The following is an 18,429-nucleotide window of genomic DNA, read 5'->3' as shown; positions in this document are numbered from 1 at the left end:
ATCGACCTATCAAGAGTTTGTTTCGAAAATTTGCAAAAAAAAGATTTGTTCCTTAAAAACATATTTTTATCATATTTTAAAGGTGAAATTGCAAAAGCGGGCGTTAGAGTGGAATGCGGAGTGATATAAAGAATATTTTAGAAAAAGAATCGTGAGAAAATATTGCTTCTTCGCTTCAAAAAACTTGATGAGCTTCGTTGCTGTGAAATCTTGATGATTTGTATGGCAATATGGTTGCTCCGCTATCACGCTGTCCACTGCAGCGCTGCTGTCGTCTCTGCTGTGGTTGTTACGCTAGTAGTCTAAGACGCTTTTCATCATGGTTCAATATCGTAGTAAGTTTAAAAAATGCCCGCGGTCACCACTAAAATTTGTAATTTTTGATTATTTGTTATTTATAAAAATGATAAATTCGACATATGTACACTATACTGCAGTGATATAAAGCAAAGAATCGTATTAATTATGTATTTTTAAAAAATACAAAATGATTAATTAAAATGTATCAGTGACGCCATCGATGGGAAAACATCCAAGTTTGAAGTGAAAATAGTTCCCTCTGTTTCTGCTAGATGGCGCAACTAGCTACCGGGGTCGATAATTATTGCTAAATTAAATAAGTATTCATTACAATGATAAAATAGATATAGTAACACTATATTGTAGTGATATAAAGCAAAGAATCGTATTCATGATGTATTTATTAAAAATAAGGAATAATTGTCTAAACGATATTGATAGCGCCATCTAGCAGAAACAGCGGGAACTATTTTCACTACAAACTTGGACGTTTTCCCACCGATGGCGCCACCGATACTTTTTAATTAATCATTTTTTATTTTTTAAAAATATATAATTAGTACGATTCATTGCTTTATATCACAACAATATAGTGTAAATATGTCAAATTTATCATTTTTATGAATAACAAACGAACAAGCATTACAAACTTGGGTGTTTTAATTTGGAATGTTCCAAAATTAGTTCGTCCTTTTGACTGCTAGGAGCCGATACTATTTATTGGTCCATTAATGGCCTATCTGGATGCACCCAAACTGAGGAATTCGGAATCAAAACATCTTTAGAATTGATTGTGAGAGAGAATGTCATCGCGACCGTGACAATTCGGTGTGTTTGTAAATTTACTGTGATCAGAATGTAAACAGTTTACAGTTTATTAATAATAATTGGAGAAAATGGAAAGCATCGAGTGAAAGATAAATTTAACCTGGTTAATCAGAAGTGCGACGTTTCGCAAGGTCTTGTCAGTTGATCATGGGGGTCGCTTAAAGTGCTAACAAGTACTTAACAATAATGAGCACAATGAAAAATTTGTTTGTAATAATGCGCGATAAGTATTATTTCATGGGATGAGTTCCTCTCCTTTTTCGGTGTCTCTCTGCGTTATTCGCGTCGAGGTTATTGACGAGGATTCTGAAAAATCGAATGGTAAACAATTTTTTGAATTCTCCACTGGACAACGATAACTTTCTATTTTCGTTCCCGTTTTTATCTTACAGTCTGCCTTGTTTTTATAACGAACCATTTCGATCGATGTTTTTGTTTACAATTTCTTTGGAGGTTATATTTCGTGTCATAACAGTGTTATTGTTACTGTGAAATCGCTCTTTTTTTGTGAGATCACGTAATGCTATCTATAAAGAAACACACATACACAAAAATAAATTTTATCTGATACTTACCTTGGTTTTTTGTGTCGTGTCATATTGCAATTATTATTGCTCTTCTAATTTTAATTAAATGTTTAGATTATTAAGTTTACTTTTATTCCATATTCTTATATTGTGAAACTTATTATGTAATATTATTCAGAAATTTCATTTCTGAGAAATACATTATTTCTAACTATTCTATACATAAAACTTGCTAATAAAATTGTCAGAAGTACAAAGAAGATCAAACCTTGCTTGCATCGCGATTAATTCACAGTGGATTTCGTAATCCAGGCACAATGACTGCCAAGATGAGGGGTCGCAGAGAACCAACAAAGATAAATACAGAGAACTGCACGAGTTTTACTGAGAAGCCAGATCTATCTCATGCTTCTCAGGGAACTAGCATATCTGGCTCTACTTCTAGAGCTAATTCAGAAGAAGCTACTTATGATAATTCAGAGGTTGCTGGTGCAAGTGCATGTGCCTGTGATCAAATCAGTTTTATCTCTGGAAACCCATTTGTTGAAGTGACCAAGGGAATTATACATTTATACAAAGAAAAGTATGCATAGTTTTTTGTGATTGTATTATCAAAATTTTTAGTTTGGATTCTCTTTACATGATTGCAATAGACATCTATAAAAATATGTGACAAGATTAATTACTTTTTAGCAAATTAACAGACATACGTCATGCAGCAGAGCGTACCCAAACTATCTGCATTCTTGCAGTCCCAGCTACAATGACCTGTCATGACCTTCTAAGGTTTACAGCCCCTTGCCACCAAGATGTTAGGCATTTTAGGATACTTAGAGATGGTAGTCCTAATCAATATATGGCATTGATTACCTTTAAATCTGCAGTAAATATTATTAAATAAATTTGTTCTAATATTTTAACTCTTCACTGAATTGTATTGCAATGTAGCAGTGAAAAGTAAACATATATTTAAAATCACATAATATTCCAGAATGCAACAACAGAATTTTATGGTTCTTTTAATGGCACTCCATATAATTCCTTTGAGCCAGATGTTATCTGTCATATGGTGTTTGTGTATAGTGTAGAAGTAACATATAATGCTATCCCTTTGTCTGGTCACACAGAATTACCACTTTGTCCAGTTTGTTTAGAAAGAATGGACGAGAGTGTTGATGGAATTTTAACAATTCTATGCAACCACACATTTCATGCAAGTTGCTTAGCCAAGTGGGGAGATACCTCTTGTCCAGTTTGTAGATATGCTCAAACACCAGAATCGCTTGCAGATAGCTACTGTATGGAGTGCAGTATGTACAAAATTTAATGTTTTTTACTTACTGTTTAAGGAGAAAGAGAAAACGAAAAATAATAACTATAAATATATTTTTTTAGATAGTGGAGAAAGCAATGATGCTCTGTGGATCTGCTTAATATGTGGACATATAGGTTGCTCACGGTATCATCAAGGTCACGCTTTCCAGCATTATCGTGAGACGCACCACTGTTATGCCATGCAATTAGGCCAAAATAGAGTCTGGGATTATGTAGGAGATAATTTCGTTCATAGATTATTACAAAATAAAGATGGCAAAATGGTTGAAGGTGGCCCTACAGCGACCAAGGCTGAAGGTGCTGCAATGGAAGAGAAAGTAGATTCAGTACAGTTGGAGTTCACTTACCTTCTCACATCACAATTAGAAACTCAAAGACAGTATTTCGAAGAGAGATTGGGAAGATTAGAGCAACACTCTGTTTTACAAAATACGGAACTTAGAGAAAAATTAGGTCAGGTATCAGAAGAAAATGCTAAAGTGAAGGTAACTATATATTTTAAAATAATAGTTGGAATAGTTTTATAGGCAATTAATTTTTTTTATGTGTATCTCAGGAAGAGTTAGCAACTCTAAGTCGCGAAAAGCAGAGCGTAGATAAACGACTGCAACAAGTTAGTAATAAATTAATGGCGGTTCAAACGGAATTAACCGAAGAAAAAGAATTAAGGAAGGCGTTAGAGTTAAATCAAGCCACTTGGCAAGACAAATATAAAACACTGCAAGATGAAATGACTGAATGTCAAAGCGCAAAGAAAGCAGAAGTCGCGGATCTAAAAGAACAGATTCAGGATTTAATGTTCTATCTTGATGCTCAACAGAAAGTCGAAAAGTCGGAGCTGAGGGAAGAAATTGCATCAGGTCGTATACTGATCCCAGAGACATCTGGTACTGCTAAAAAAAATACTGGTCCTTTAAAGTCTCGTAAAAAACGTTGATGTCACCAATATTCTATGTAACAATTACAATTTATGTCTTGTCTAGAAATTACGTTGATTCGTATGTTTCATGGTATTATTTTTGTTAAAATTGAAAGTTCCTGTCGAGATCGCCCGCAAGCAATTTACAAAGAAAAATTTTAAGGTTAACTTGCTGGTTTCTACTTTTATATGATTGAATTTGAAACGAAGCAACAAAAAAAAAAAAAGTAAAAATCAATAATATACAGACCAGAAAAATGTTTTGACTAAGAAATTCAAGGTCTAAAGAATCTTTTTATTTTGTAAAGTTTTTATAATTGAGCAGTATGCGAGGACAATTTTTTAATGTTTACTGTATCTAAGAACAAAAATAATATATGAAACGGTACATATTACATATAAATTGCGGTCTATCGCATATGCGTGTATAAACATTGTGAAATAAACATTTCGAATTTTTCTTTTTTATACTAAAAAATAAATAAATTAAAGATAGGTTTGTGTTTTTCATTTTTCACGAAACTGGTATTTGAATAAAACCTAAACAAGATATGTTTAATTAACCTGTACCAATAGTGATTGAACGATGTTTTAGATAAAAACTAGTAACTCTGTTGCGAAAACAATTATTTGAAATAAGTTTTACATTTCATCTTATAAATATTGACAAATTTTGTTTCGAAACATATATAATAAAATTCTTAGACAGGTTATCGCGATAAGTCGAAAATACAGAATAGTAAGTACATAATTCGATTCCGTTCATTGAATAACTATGTAATGTAAATGTGTACTTGAATTTAAATAAATTTCTTTTACTTACAAAAAGAGCTACTTTTTCCCATCTTTTTTTTATAATAAAAAAACATATAATGTTTATACATTATCCGATGACGTACGTGTACCTTATAAATTATAGATATTTTTATTCATTTCATAATGAATGGAGTTCCTTTCATTTGGAGTAACTAAAAATTTGAAAACTTTTAAGAACTTTAGCTCGTTTATATGTACATACTTTCACACCTTTCATAATCACTTTATTGTTTTTATGTAAAATATTTTGTTACATGATGAATTTAGAAATACGGGGTCAAATATAGTAACGGTACTTGCAAAGAAAAATGCAAAGAAAAACTTATTTAAAAAAGTACCTCAATACATAATTTTTATTAAGGTATACACATGTTGCTGATTTATAGTTTCTTTTTATAGTAATAATTATCCTATTTTTATCCTCATACGAGTACAGGTCGTTTTTAGACAATTATTAATTGCCAACACAATTCATTGGCCCTGTTATAAAATAAAACTGATATACATATTTACATTATCTACAATTGCATTCACTGGGGATGCACGTGTTTTAACTAAACGATTGCACATTTGGACATCGATGTTGGTCATGCATATAAATAAGCTTTGATTAACAGCTGACAATAGCGAAAGTTGTTATACACAATTACGACGAAACGTACAGTTTCCATTGACCTTAAAAAAAAAAAAAAAAAAAAAGCCGTACATTACGAATCATAAAATTTGTTAGATAACTATTAACAAAGGAAAACTCAATGTATAATGTAAAAATAGTTCAATCGTTCACAAAGTTTTATGCATAGATTGTATAGATTCATAATTTGTATTATTTATGAAAACCACTTCATAACAACGCATCCTCAATACGATACAACAAAATCTGAATACGTATAATTGTTTAGCGCTCCCTCCATTCATATTGCTCTCGTAAAATTCAGTAACAACAAATTATCGCAAACATTTAAATATAAAACAGTCAACTGTTAAGATATTTGTCATAGCACAAATAATATTTTGATAAATACGAATTTGTTTTTAAAATTGCATACGTACGAGTTCATTTAAATACATGATACGTACATTAAAATTGAATTGGAGAGCAATACGAAAAACCAACATCGATCAGTCTTGGAATTACAATTAGCAATAAAAGTCATTATATTTTGCAAAATATATAAATATAGAAGAATAATAACTAAGATCCGTAACTACCTTGTGATAATCAATACCGCTAAATTATCGATAGGGTTCTTTACAATGCGTTGTAGATTGAACGCAAACATATACGATCCCCCTTACATTCGATCCCAATGCATAAAACTGCAATATGCATGCCTTGTGTAAAATAGTCATTGTAAAAAAATTTTCATACAGCGATTCAACACATAAAAAGTGCTTAATGATTCCATAATATTGATCAGTTAATTATTATTACCTAATAGTTAATTAGTGTAAGTTGGCAAAAGCATCTCATCGTATAGCCTTCCTTTATGGAAGTTACTCAGATCTCCAGACAACATGTATCAGTTAATATTATTAAAAATTTCTTATTATCTTAAGTAGTTACAGTCTCGAGTCATTGTATTTTAACAGACTATATGACGAAAATTTACGAATTGTAATGTACAGTGTACAACACAGCACACAACGTAAAATCGTCTTTTTTTCCATATAAGACAAATTAAACTTTTACGTAATGGATAATATAGCCAGTTATACTAGCCCGGAACTCAAGTTTAAAATGTCTATTTTAAAATATCTAGTAAATAATAAAGAACAGAAAAACGAACGAGAATCTTAAAAAATGTAATACGTCTACGTTTACGGTAAATTAATTTATTTATTTCGTAACTTTTTGTTTTGTGCTAAAAACGATTACTATCTTCAGCCGAACAAGTGAAGAAAGTAGTAAAATGGTAAGATAAAATATTATAAGACGCTACTTTAAAAGTATCGATATTGACTAAAATGGATCGAAATTCTCGTTCGTTCTTTAATTTTCGGTATTTACAGGTTCCCGCGCATGATGAATTCTAACATGTTTATTATGATTAGATTTCGTACCGCTAGACTTTCCACAAATATGACATGTGTACGGTCTAGCGCCTGAATGGACTCGCAAGTGTTCTTTCAGATAATACGATCTATGAAAAGTTTTATTGCAAACATCGCATGTGTATGCTTTGTTCTCTTCGTGCTCTTTGACATGCCTTAAACAATTATACTTTCGTATGAACTGCGCTCCGCAATAGTTACACGTATAAGGACGCACGTTTCTATGAGAATTCATATGAGCCGTATAGTCGCTGTGCCGGTAAAATGCGGCACTACACTGATTACACTTGTAAGGTTTGGTGCTACGGGCAGCGTGAGTCCATTTGTGCAATTGTAAGTTCCACTTAGTACTAAACGCCTTAGAGCAAACTTGACATTCATATGGTCTCTCACCATTGTGAACTCGCATATGAACTGCTAAGGAAGATCGCAAATAAATACACTTACATATGGGGCACTCAACATTTTCGCTCTCCCTCTGAGCATCCGGAACAAATCTTCTGTTGTGAGCGCGGCGCATGTGTCGGGTCAGACTGGCCATGTGAATGAATCTTTCGTTACAATATGTACACGCTTTGGGCTTTTCGTCGTGTGTTTCTTTATGCCATGCTAATTTCTTCTTTGTATGAAAAACCTCGCCGCAGTGACATATGAAATCTTTTAATTTCTTTTTTATATTTAGATGATGTCTATTTTTGTGCTGAGTCAGGTTTGAATATCTACGAAACGTTTCATTACACAGATTACACTTAACAGGTGCATTTCCAGTGTGACCGTTAGTATGCTCGTCCAACTTCTGTTTTGTTAAAAATGCTTTGTCACAAACAGTACATGGAAATGGTTTAATTCCTAAATGACGTTTCATGTGTAATTTGAAATTTTGTTTTCTATAAAAATACTTCCCACATTGGCCACATTCTAACGGGTGTACTTTTAGATGGGCGTTAAACAATAGAACCGAAGGAAATTCTTCGTGGCATATCTGGCACTTGGTACTCTCGCGAATTCGTTTTGTTTCTGAAATATGTACTCTTGTATGATGTAACTGCAATGATTTTTCACTATTAAATCGTTGATTGCACAAAGTGCAGATCACCTCGATGTTAGATGGTATTACTAAAGTCTCGATTTTCTGATCAGGTTCTACTTTTGCAGTTAACTCTGACGACTGTGGCGGTTGAAGTTGATGTAATAGTGGCTGCTGATGATAAACTTGTTGCACATGTAAACCTGGTACAAAAATATCCTCGAACGCGTTCATGCGGCCATCCAGTAACTTGATATCCTTTACCTCGGGTTGATCTATAGGATCTCTACTACTACTCGGTCCAGCTTCTTTGTGCGTCGTAGTACTATGTACTCTGCGTTCTTTTGGACAATCGAATATTTCTGGACAATGATAACACTTGAATGTTCTTTTTGTTGGAGTTTTTCTATCTCGATCTAGGAATAAACTTGATGTAAAATGTGTAGCTAAAGATCTGCTATCTAATAGAGGACCGCTGATTTCATTGTCCGATCCTTCCGATTCTTCCCAACTTTCACGTGCCATCAAGTCGTAAGAGGTCGACATGCGTGATGACTCCTGACCAGCATACAGCTAAATATAAAAAAACACAACGTATAAGCATAGAATTCGCATATAATGCCAGTAAATAATTTTTGAATTGAAGATTTTAAATTATTGTATGATTAAAGCAAGATTTCCAGCTGACAAATCTTTATATCAAATATTTAATAAGAAAAATATGTATATTTTATTGAATAGATGTTATATCGAAACTTTTATGTCTTTATCTATGCCATGCAACAAAGAAAGAAATCTTGTATTGTTTCAAAAACTTACATACATTGACTTACTTATTCTATGAAATATACTGTAATAGTACATGATTAGATAGACTAGAAGAACTCTCAAATTTCGATATATTGTATTCCTTTTTGTCTGTATTAAAAATGGATATTACAGTGCTCATAAAGACAAATTATGTACACACCTGCCAAGCAGATTGTTCTGTACATCCATTGCTTTCTTGTTCCGATAATTCACCTCTAGGTGGCATAGTTTCATCAGCCCTCATGTTAATGCTTTTGACCTCTTCATCTATACCTACTCCACCTTCGCTACTTGCCATTGACTGTTGACTGGTTGCACTGACAGCTTTTTGCGACGAGTCGCTTATAAATGTACTAGGAACTAAGATTTGAAGCCCATCAAATTCGAAAACGTTCATTGGACCTGCATGGGCGTCTTCGTTTAAACTAAGGAGTTCCATCGACTGCTTTTGTATAATTGATTTAGAAGAATGGAAACTCTTTGAGTCAGAACTACTTGCAACATCAATAGATTCTGACAGATTTACGAGATTATGATTTTTATTTGGTGTACTAGTATATGGATCGTGTACCAACGACGATTGTTGCGAGTGAATTGTAGGAAATGAGCTCACGTGCTCGGTGATTACAGATTGATATGCTGAATTCCCTTCCATTTTACTCTCAATAATATTTTCACATACAGAAATCTCCGATCCATCTGTTTTCACGTCTCGTTCGATCAAAGAACAATCGATAGGATCTTTTTCCAATGATGCATCCATTCCTGTGTTACTTTCTTCATCATTACTTAAACCATTGGTATCCATATGACAAAACGAATGTACAGAAGCAGGTGAGCATGGTTTACTGAGATCCTTTCTAACTCTTAGCACAGAGATACCACTGCATACAGATAATGGAGTATGCGATCTAATATATTCTCCACTCTCCCCATATTTAACAAAAGGTGTATGAGGGCTAGGTATTTCTTCTATGTCCATATCAGCTTCATCAAAGTTATCTTCTGTTTCATTTTTTTCATCTTCATTGTCTTCTATTTCTTGTTTTTCGTCTTCATCATCATCTTCATCTTGCAATGTATTTGAATAAAAATCACCTGGGTAAGAATTGAAATTTTCATTAGAACCAAATTCAGAACGACTAGTGTAAGTTCTATAGGCTCTTTTTACAATAACAGGTGATGGAGGTGCAGATAAACTATTTTTATAATGGTATAAAAGACAAGAAGTCGTGATTTCTTCTTTATCTATAACAATTTCTGAACTTTCATTAGCTATCATCTCTACATCAGATTTACAACTGCTCTCATGTTCACAGGAATTGCTGCTTGATATTTCATGAATGACACTCTCTGCTCTTTCTACAGAACTTTGTTTTGTTTCTTCATTTCTTCTTTGATCATCTTCAGCATCAGGCTCTTTATGTGCTTCATTATTAAACTCAGATTCCATAATAGTGATTAAAAGACGTTCTAATTGTTCTACTTCAGGTTGAGGTGATTCTTTTACTGTGCTCTCTAGAGGCATTTGAGGTGAGGTGCCTTCATTTGCATTTAATTCTTCTCTGTGAGGAACTTTTTCAATAGTTGATTCTACTGTCTCATTCTCTGTCATCATAGAAGATACTTCAGGCATTGGAACTTTATTAGCATCATCTTCATTTTTATATCTATGCACATATTCTTGTATATTCGACGATTCGTAATGAATTGTTTTACACTGCACGTCTGCAGTAACAATATCCGACGATTCACCGTTGTCGATATCCGGCAGTACACTCTCAACTTTATCTTCTGCAGTAATAACATTACAAGTGACTGACAATGTTCTTGGAATGCTATCGAAATCACTTTGAATGGCATGCTGATTTTCGCAACCCAAGTTATGGGATTCCTGTTCTTCATGTTCTATTTCGATTGTACTAGTATCGCTTTCGTTTCGCTGTATAGAATTATGTTCGTTTAATGACGGGGGAGAGACTGGAAGATTGATATCTGGTAACACTTCTTTAGATTCTTGATCTGGTTCTGGTAAAATTTCAGGTAAGATTTGTTTTGGCTCGGAATTATTTACAGATACAGCAATGGCAGTCCTACTATTTGTTTCGCTAGCCACAGTCATCACTGGCCTAACTCTAGCTGTATTAGGTATGGCTGTCACTGGTGAGATCATCTGAACAGTTGGTATTTGTTGCTGCTGGTACATACCATACGGATTATACAGCATCTGCATCATTTGATTACTCTGTGGAGCCATCGCGTACTGTGGTATCATCATAGTGCCATTATTTACAAATTGTTGATAGCTAAACGAAGCAAACTGAGGCGGCATCATTGTTCCAATCGGTGGACACTCAAAGATAGGTCCTATAGGATATGGAGATTGAGTTGGCAGATGAGCATTTTGCGCGACTGGTGGTGTACTCTGCGGCGATTGTACAGATGGAGATGTCGGTGACACGGATGGTAACAACTGTGCTTGTTGCGAAGGTAAAGGTGAATTGCTACTGGCTTTGATAAGAGCTTCAATGACTTGTTCTTTCGGATGAGTGTCCAAATGTCTTTGTAAGCTGATACCCTCCCGTAAATAGAGGGTACATACTGGACAAGCCACTGCACCCCCTGATGCTCCATTATTTGTAAGATCCATTCTGTCTCGGATATCTTAATTATGCATTATTATATTAATTATGCCAATGTAACAAAGCTCTCTGTAAAATATACAGGGTGCAGCAACAATACCACTTTCTTTTTGTCCAAGGAACACGTCTTTGACGTTACTGCCGTTGCTGTCGTTTTTCCCGTCACCGTCACCGTATCAGTCGTGGTCGTGGTCGTGGTCGTCACCGTTTTCGCCGTCGTCGTCGGCGTTGTCGTCGCCGCCGCCGTCGTGGTTATCGTCACCGTCGTGGTCGCCGTCGTGATGGTCGTTATAATCGTACTTGGTAGTAGTCGTCGTAGTGACCCGTAATTCGCTCTCGTACCGTTAATACATATCGCCAGTGGCTGTTTGCATTTCGGGCCCTATCAGGCCAGCAAGCACGTTAGAGCACGGCATATGTACGGCCAACACATTGCACCAGCCAGTGCCCCAAAAATATCGACGTTCATGGCTACCTGGTTCGTGTGTGCGATGGAGCCAGCAAGGCAGTCGCGGACAAATCAATATCCTATTAAATCGCCAGCCTCCCCTGCTCTTATTAAATTACACCTGCACCATTCACACACCCCCGTAATACGGCACCTTCCTCGAACCTGAATACTACAACTCTCCCCTAAGAGTCTTTTGTTTCTCATTCGATTATCGAAACGGCATGTTTTTCGTCTGATTCCCAGCCTAAAAACACAACAGAAAACAGTGACGAGTGGTATTCCACCTTAGAATGAGAACAACAAGAAGTCTCGCTACGAATATGGCGCCCCCTCGGATACTATCCCATTAGACACGATTCTCCAGATCCTGTCGATTACGAAATCAACGTTTTCTTCTTTACCGACCCCTTTAAATTATTTCGCGATCCCGCGTTTGCAGAATTAACGACCTGCTATCGTTATTTTATCGTTAATCTTATTCTTGGAACCACATTTTTTTACGTCTTATTTGTTCACGTTGCTATCTTTTTGCAAATCCTTTTCGCACATCCTATATTTTTTTCGTTGCTCTTATTTTCTATCTAATCATTTATTGTTTCACGAAATTTAACGTTGTAATCTGTAATTACATGTATTTTATTAATCGATACATTTTCGTTATTCGTATATTTCTCGCTTCGTGTATAGTACATTCGATCGAGTCGTTCTTTTTTTTTCATTTTTAACATTAGAATACCTACACTTTCTTTCAATATTTTGTAATTTTACTTGTGCAACATTCCAACAGCTTTTAATGTATTATATTTGAATTGTTGCTATTAGTATTACAATTTGATCAATATCTCATTGATCGATGCTAGAAAGTGTTCATTTGATAATGTATTGATTAACATTTTCAATTTCGTACGCTGCGAAGATAATGGTGTAATGGTATAATTTTCCAATAATAAGTGGCTCACTATAGTTTATTTATCTATGGCTTCCAATAAGCATGCGTATCGTAACGTGCTGTCGGTGTGTGAATAACAGTGGTCAGTGTTGGTCACATTGGTTTGCATTGTTGATTGTAAGCCTTTTAATATTTAATGTGTTGTAACCTTTGTATTTACATAGATATGTACATATGATGATTTATAATGTAACTCAGTCTATACATAATAATTTGTAATACAATTCAGCAATCTAAATCCTATTTGTATGAATTTTACAAGCTCGTACTAGGAATGTGAATGTTGTAAACCATGCCGATGTTAATTTTATGTCGGCATACACAAAACTGTTTTGAATTAGTACTTTTGTATTAAATTATAATTTCAACGATATTATTAACCCATCGCTTGAATAATACTACTCTGTTGAATTAGCAAGAATAAATAATAAACAGTAACAATGAACAATCAATGGATCAAGTATCTTTTTTGGTTCGCCCACGAGCACGTTAATTTTCGTGCACATGTGAGTGTTATTGTTTATTTGATTTTTATTGTATGAAACGTTCGTTATTGCATTCCAACTTTTTTGTTTAGGAAATGGAATCTATTCTTTCTATGTTTAATATAAATGCCCTTCCCCATCCAAACTGGAATGACCGTGTAAGAAAGTCAAATTATTTTAATATTTTCGAATATGGTAATTTAAAGAATAAAATAATCAAATATAAACTGTTGTTATATTAGTATGTTTAAATATTGAGATGCATATGTTTTGGTAAAGTCTTTAATAAAAATTATTATTCAAGATAGTTTATATATTTAATATTTGATTTATTTTATTATATTTATTTAGTTTTCATTTCAGCCTTATTGGATTGTTAATTTGCCTTCAGAGGCAGTAGCAATTAAAATATCAAGCAGAGCTGTCTGTGTACGGTTTTGTATGGAACTATGGGCTAATAGCAAAAAGTATGATGATTTGCACAACAAGTTGAAAAATTATCCAATTGCAGAAATTAAGAAATATGGAGGGCCACAGAAATCGTTTAAAGTAAAAGTTGAAACATTTTGTAAACATTTTTCACAGAGTGAAAAAGTAAAGAAAATTGAAGTAAGTATACAAATTGGGAAAAAGTTCTTGTTTATTACATTGTATAGATGTTGTACATACAATTTTATTTATTGTGAAACAATTATTTGTGCCCAGTTAGCCGAATTATTAATTGGGATATTAATAATATTTAATATATTACAGTAAATTTTATGGAAAGTTTAATATTTTATTGAAGTCTTTCAGTTACTTACCCCTGGAAGGACCAGTGAAATTAAATAATCCTGACACAACTTTCTGTTACATAGAATTTTATGGATTGGATCCTAATAACATTCCTAATACACCTTATGAACTCTTTTTTGGTCGATGGGTAACCAACTTTATATTGTATACCATTATACCACTCCTTTATGTCTATATTATGCTTCAAATATTTGTATACTTTTAGATTACAAGTGGGCAAAGAGATTTAATTCAGAAATTATCATTGAAAACCAGAAAATTTATAGGTAATACGTCTATGGATCCTCAATTGTCATTAATAATGGCAAATCAGGCTCAAGTTCAAAAAGGGGATATTGTTCTTGATCCTTTTGTCGGCACTGGATCTTTACTAGTTGCTGCATCTCATTTTGGAGGATACACATTAGGAACAGATATAGACTTTTTAATGCTTCATGGACGTACACGACCTACGCGAATAACGCAAAAGGTAATAATTTATTCACTCCTGACCTTGTTACGCGATTTTTATTGAAATAATTATTAGATTAGGGAAGATGATGAAAGTATTGCTGCGAATATGAGTCAGTATGGCAAAAGTTCTTATTATATTGATGTAGTTGTATCAGATTTTTCTGTTCCTTTATGGCGATCAGATATGTATGTAGATGCTATAATTACCGACCGTAAGTATGATCTCATCTTATTGATATATATTTCGTACAATTAGTTTGATTATTTATTACTTCGATTTCTATTTCTTACAGCTCCTTATGGCATAAGAGAAGCAACAGAAAAGATAGGTACAACTAAATCGAATCCAGTGATAGAAGAACATCAAGCATCTTCTCACATACCTTCTAAAGTTGGCTATGGTTTACCTGAGATCTATAGAGATCTATTAAGTTTCTCTGCTAAACATTTAAAAACAAATGGAAGATTAGTGTGTTGGTTTCCTTTGTTTAGGTAAAGTATACTAATAGTATTTATCAGTTTTTAAATGCATGCAATACTAATCAATATTATTTCAGAGATCAGTATTCAGACCTCCAATTACCAACACATACATGTTTAGAACTCATAGCTAATTCAGAGCAAGTACTTAGTAATTATACTAGTCGCAGATTATTAACTTATAGAAAAATAAAAAATCCAAAGGTACGACTGGACAATTATTATTATGAAAATATGATTCACAAAATGTTTGTGTATATTTATTAACATTTTCTTTTTTCAGGAATCTGATGAAACAATTTCTTCAAATTTAACCGATTTTCGAGAACAATATTTTGCATTACGAAACGAAAGCCGAAAAGAAAAACGATTAAAGAAAGCAGGAGAGAAAGCAAAAAACAGAGAGCTTTGGGAACGAAATAATAAAGAAAATTCACATAGATGACTCTGTAATTATTTTATGTGTAATAAATGTTTATTGTTTTCACCAAATTTAATAGTTGAGAATATAATTTTTGCAAAATTATTACCCTTTGTCATCGTATATGCAATTCAGAGAAATACGCAAGATGTATAGAAATGTGTAATATATTCAATAACAAGGAGACATATTCGAATTGAAATAAATATTAATTCTTCCGTCGAATTATAACTGTTATAAAGTTAGAAACTTTTATTTACTATATTCTGACATTTTTATTCTAGTGAATTGTGTTTTCTAATTAAATTTTATAAATTATGTAACTAATGAATTATGTTTTGCTGCATTTTCCATAGCAAATATCATATTTGTATAAGCGCTGTATCCGTGGAGGATGATTGTGTAAATATTTCTGAATTAATTATAATAGATTGCATTTGTGTATAAATCGTTAGGAATGAATAGTACATTTACATATGTTACAATATTTAAACACATACATACATATAAATTTGCATATCTAAACGTCAAGTTGCAATTGTCCTAGTAATCCTTCTACTGTTTTAACATTTTCGTCTGAAACTTTTGATTGATACTGCTTTTCTATTTGATTAGCTGCCCATTCACTTAATTTTATTGCGTCTTTCTTTTTAGATGAAGGGCATTTAGGCGATGTAGCAATATTGTTTGATGCCTGAAAATAAAATGATCATAAATAATTAATTATAAATAAAAAAATGGTTATGTACATAAATATTATCCTTACCAATAAGAGACCATAGAGAGCTCTGATATTATTTGGATTTAACTTTGCAGCCTGACAAAAGTATGCTTTGGCTAATTCCATATTGTCGAATCCACCCTGAAAGTAAGTGATTATTTATTTATAAATTCAACGAAATTGAGATAAATAAAATTAAACGCAATATCCAATACTTGGGAATATTTTATTTCTGCATATCTTTGATAAATTAAGTGACTGTGTGGATTATGCAATATAAGTTCTTCCATACAAAATGCTGCTTTAGAGTATTCTTGTTCTTGCAAATACAAATCGCACAATTCGTGCCATGCTTCTTGATCACTCATAAATCTGTAAGAAATAATTAACACAATATATTACAGTCCTAAATTATCAATAAAATTTTATTCAAGTACTGACTTCTTCAAATATTCTGTAAGCTCTTTAATAGCTTCTGATGTTCGACCTTTTGCTTTTAATATAGCTATTCGTCGCTTCCTTGGTGCTGCATTAGTTTCATCTCTTTTTATAATAAACTCCAATACTTCTAGAGCTTCATCATATCTATAAATGAATTTTATTTTTGTTAGATAGTACAGACATACATAGTAACACTATAATATAACAAACAATAACATTTTAAATGAAACTTTTCTGATAATATTTTAAATAAATGAACATTACAATTCCATAGCTTCCATTTGCATGGCATGATATTTATGAACTCTTAGACTTCTACGAAATTCTGTTGTTAATATTTTAATGCAATATTCTGCTAACGAAAGGTGATAACAATCCAATGCTGCTAGACAAACTTGTTCCAAGATCAGATACTCTATACAAAAATTACATAAAGAATTATTATAAAGATGGTTAATGTCAGTATTTTAATAAAAATAATTTTCATAAAAAAATCATTATATCATACTTTCATTTCCAAGTTGATTGATTTTTGGTGCCAATTTATTTTTCCACAAAATGACTACATCTTTACTTCTGCGTTCACTGTCCTCTCTCCATATTCTAAACAACTCTCGTACTTCTACACATTAAAAATCCATGAAAACATTGAAATATTCAATTTTAAATTTCATTATCGAAATTAGTTTATATGTTCTTAGAATATTACAAGAAATTATTTACATTTACCTTTCCACGACAACTTCTCATACTGGCTTGTCATTGTTGACACTTTAAACAAAATTAATTGTAATGGTATGTTAAGATAATATGTTTATAAGAAAGTTAGGGTACTAAGCAAATTTCATATGATTTATTAATTGCATTTAAGAAAATATACTGTGCTTTTATGAGTTCTCTTATAAGTACACTTATTAATTCTTCTGATTTTGTATACTACTAATTATTATATGGATAAGTGTTGAATATTTGTATTTGATTTGCTAATTTATAATTGTCTTACAATTTGGTCTTATGCCATAACCTAAACGGACAATTGAACAATGATCGTAAAATATATAAATATCTACTATATATCAATATAAATATGACCTAAAAAATGTCGAAACAAATATGATTAGCTAATTCAATAGCGATTAATTGTAAATGTTTAGTACAATTTTCAATTTATCGAAATTGATTATACGAGTTCACACGACAAACACATAAAATATAAACTATCATACTATATTATTAAACTCACTGATAAGTAGACACGAAAATTTATGAACAATATTATAACAAAATATTGTTTGATATTATTATACACGTAATTGCGAATCAGGTGGTCGATTATGTAGGTTACATAGAGCAGAAGAAAACTGTTTCTGTCAACGATCAAAAACTAATATGACCTTAGGTAGGTATCTAATCACGAAACGAGTGGAAAATAACAATAATGCTTATTGTAAGTATTTCGTAGATTTTTGTATAAAAAAAATAGACGGGCCAATGTTTCGTCAATTTTACATTAATTATTCGTGTATACTAAAATTAAACGATTACCATAAACTTTTTCAACTGTTACTGTTTCAAGTTTTAGTTTTTTAGAATATGTAAAAATATTGTTTTCTGTTTGTACATCATAAATTCTTATCATATGTAGTACATTAATGTTAATGTACAATGTTAATGTACTAACTCATACGGTACAAAATATTGTTGCTATCTATGTGCAGTTACATTGCATACATATACACATATACAGGGTGTCCCAAAAGTCGGGGAGGAGCCGGAAACGGGGGGTAGCTGAGACGATTCTGAACAACAATTTCCTTTGCAAAAATGTCGGATGGGGCTTCGTGAAGGAGATATTAAGCGAAAACCCCGACCAATCAGAGCGCGCGTAGACCGTTCGAGCGGCCGCGGTAGCGAAGGCTACGCGCTGGCGGCCGCGCTTGTACGCGAACAAGTGACTCGTCGTGCATCGTAGGA

General features: G+C 32.8%; 4 protein-coding genes across 9 annotated transcripts; 2 read left to right on the top strand and 2 right to left on the bottom strand.

The window, feature by feature from the left end:
- The first annotated feature begins 1,008 nt into the window (after nt 1-1,008).
- On the top strand, nt 1,009-4,737 carry LOC128891070 (BRCA1-associated protein). Of its 3 annotated transcripts, none has more exons than XM_054150253.1 (6): nt 1,009-1,449; nt 1,951-2,238; nt 2,349-2,538; nt 2,647-2,965; nt 3,051-3,475; nt 3,547-4,737. In XM_054150253.1, exons 2-6 carry the CDS (start codon nt 1,973-1,975, stop codon nt 3,925-3,927), a joined length of 1,581 nt encoding a protein of 526 aa, XP_054006228.1. In that variant the 5' UTR covers nt 1,009-1,449; nt 1,951-1,972; the 3' UTR covers nt 3,928-4,737. The 3 variants fall into 3 exon arrangements, with proteins under 3 accessions (XP_054006228.1, XP_054006227.1, XP_054006229.1); XM_054150252.1 differs by having other exon boundaries at nt 1,010-1,449; nt 1,968-2,238; XM_054150254.1 differs by having other exon boundaries at nt 1,043-1,128; nt 1,968-2,238.
- LOC128891069 (uncharacterized) lies at nt 4,017-11,282 on the bottom strand. Its single transcript, XM_054150250.1, has 2 exons — nt 8,778-11,282; nt 4,017-8,380 (listed from the first exon to the last, which is right to left on the bottom strand). Exons 1-2 carry the CDS (start codon nt 11,265-11,267, stop codon nt 6,719-6,721), a joined length of 4,152 nt encoding a protein of 1,383 aa, XP_054006225.1. The 5' UTR covers nt 11,268-11,282; the 3' UTR covers nt 4,017-6,718.
- A 1,452-nt stretch (nt 11,283-12,734) lies between these two features.
- On the top strand, nt 12,735-15,318 carry LOC128891071 (tRNA (guanine(10)-N2)-methyltransferase homolog). 2 transcript variants are annotated; one of them, XM_054150255.1, is made up of 9 exons: nt 12,736-13,165; nt 13,237-13,302; nt 13,508-13,753; nt 13,932-14,066; nt 14,145-14,408; nt 14,466-14,604; nt 14,686-14,884; nt 14,950-15,076; nt 15,156-15,318. In XM_054150255.1, exons 1-9 carry the CDS (start codon nt 13,100-13,102, stop codon nt 15,315-15,317), a joined length of 1,404 nt encoding a protein of 467 aa, XP_054006230.1. In that variant the 5' UTR covers nt 12,736-13,099; the 3' UTR covers nt 15,318. The 2 variants fall into 2 exon arrangements, with proteins under 2 accessions (XP_054006231.1, XP_054006230.1); XM_054150256.1 differs by lacking the exon at nt 13,237-13,302 and having other exon boundaries at nt 12,735-13,165.
- A 199-nt stretch (nt 15,319-15,517) lies between these two features.
- LOC128891072 (ER membrane protein complex subunit 2-like) lies at nt 15,518-17,880 on the bottom strand. 3 transcript variants are annotated; one of them, XM_054150258.1, is made up of 9 exons: nt 17,699-17,880; nt 17,185-17,226; nt 16,964-17,077; nt 16,720-16,870; nt 16,456-16,599; nt 16,230-16,386; nt 16,060-16,155; nt 15,798-15,987; nt 15,518-15,705 (listed from the first exon to the last, which is right to left on the bottom strand). In XM_054150258.1, coding segments are annotated over exons 1-8 (879 nt in total). In that variant the 5' UTR covers nt 17,700-17,880; the 3' UTR covers nt 15,518-15,705; nt 15,798-15,813. The 3 variants fall into 3 exon arrangements, with proteins under 3 accessions (XP_054006233.1, XP_054006232.1, XP_054006234.1); XM_054150257.1 differs by having other exon boundaries at nt 15,518-15,987; nt 17,699-17,879; XM_054150259.1 differs by lacking the exon at nt 17,699-17,880 and having other exon boundaries at nt 15,518-15,987; nt 17,185-17,432.
- Between the last annotated feature and the right edge of the window lie 549 nt (nt 17,881-18,429).

Source organism: Hylaeus anthracinus, unplaced genomic scaffold (genome assembly GCF_026225885.1).
Source record: "Hylaeus anthracinus isolate JK02 unplaced genomic scaffold, UHH_iyHylAnth1.0_haploid 12001, whole genome shotgun sequence".
Classification (NCBI taxonomy): Eukaryota; Metazoa; Arthropoda; class Insecta; order Hymenoptera; family Colletidae; genus Hylaeus; species Hylaeus anthracinus.
The sequence above is the reverse complement of the archived record's forward strand: the minus strand, read 5'-3'. Positions and strand labels throughout refer to the sequence as shown.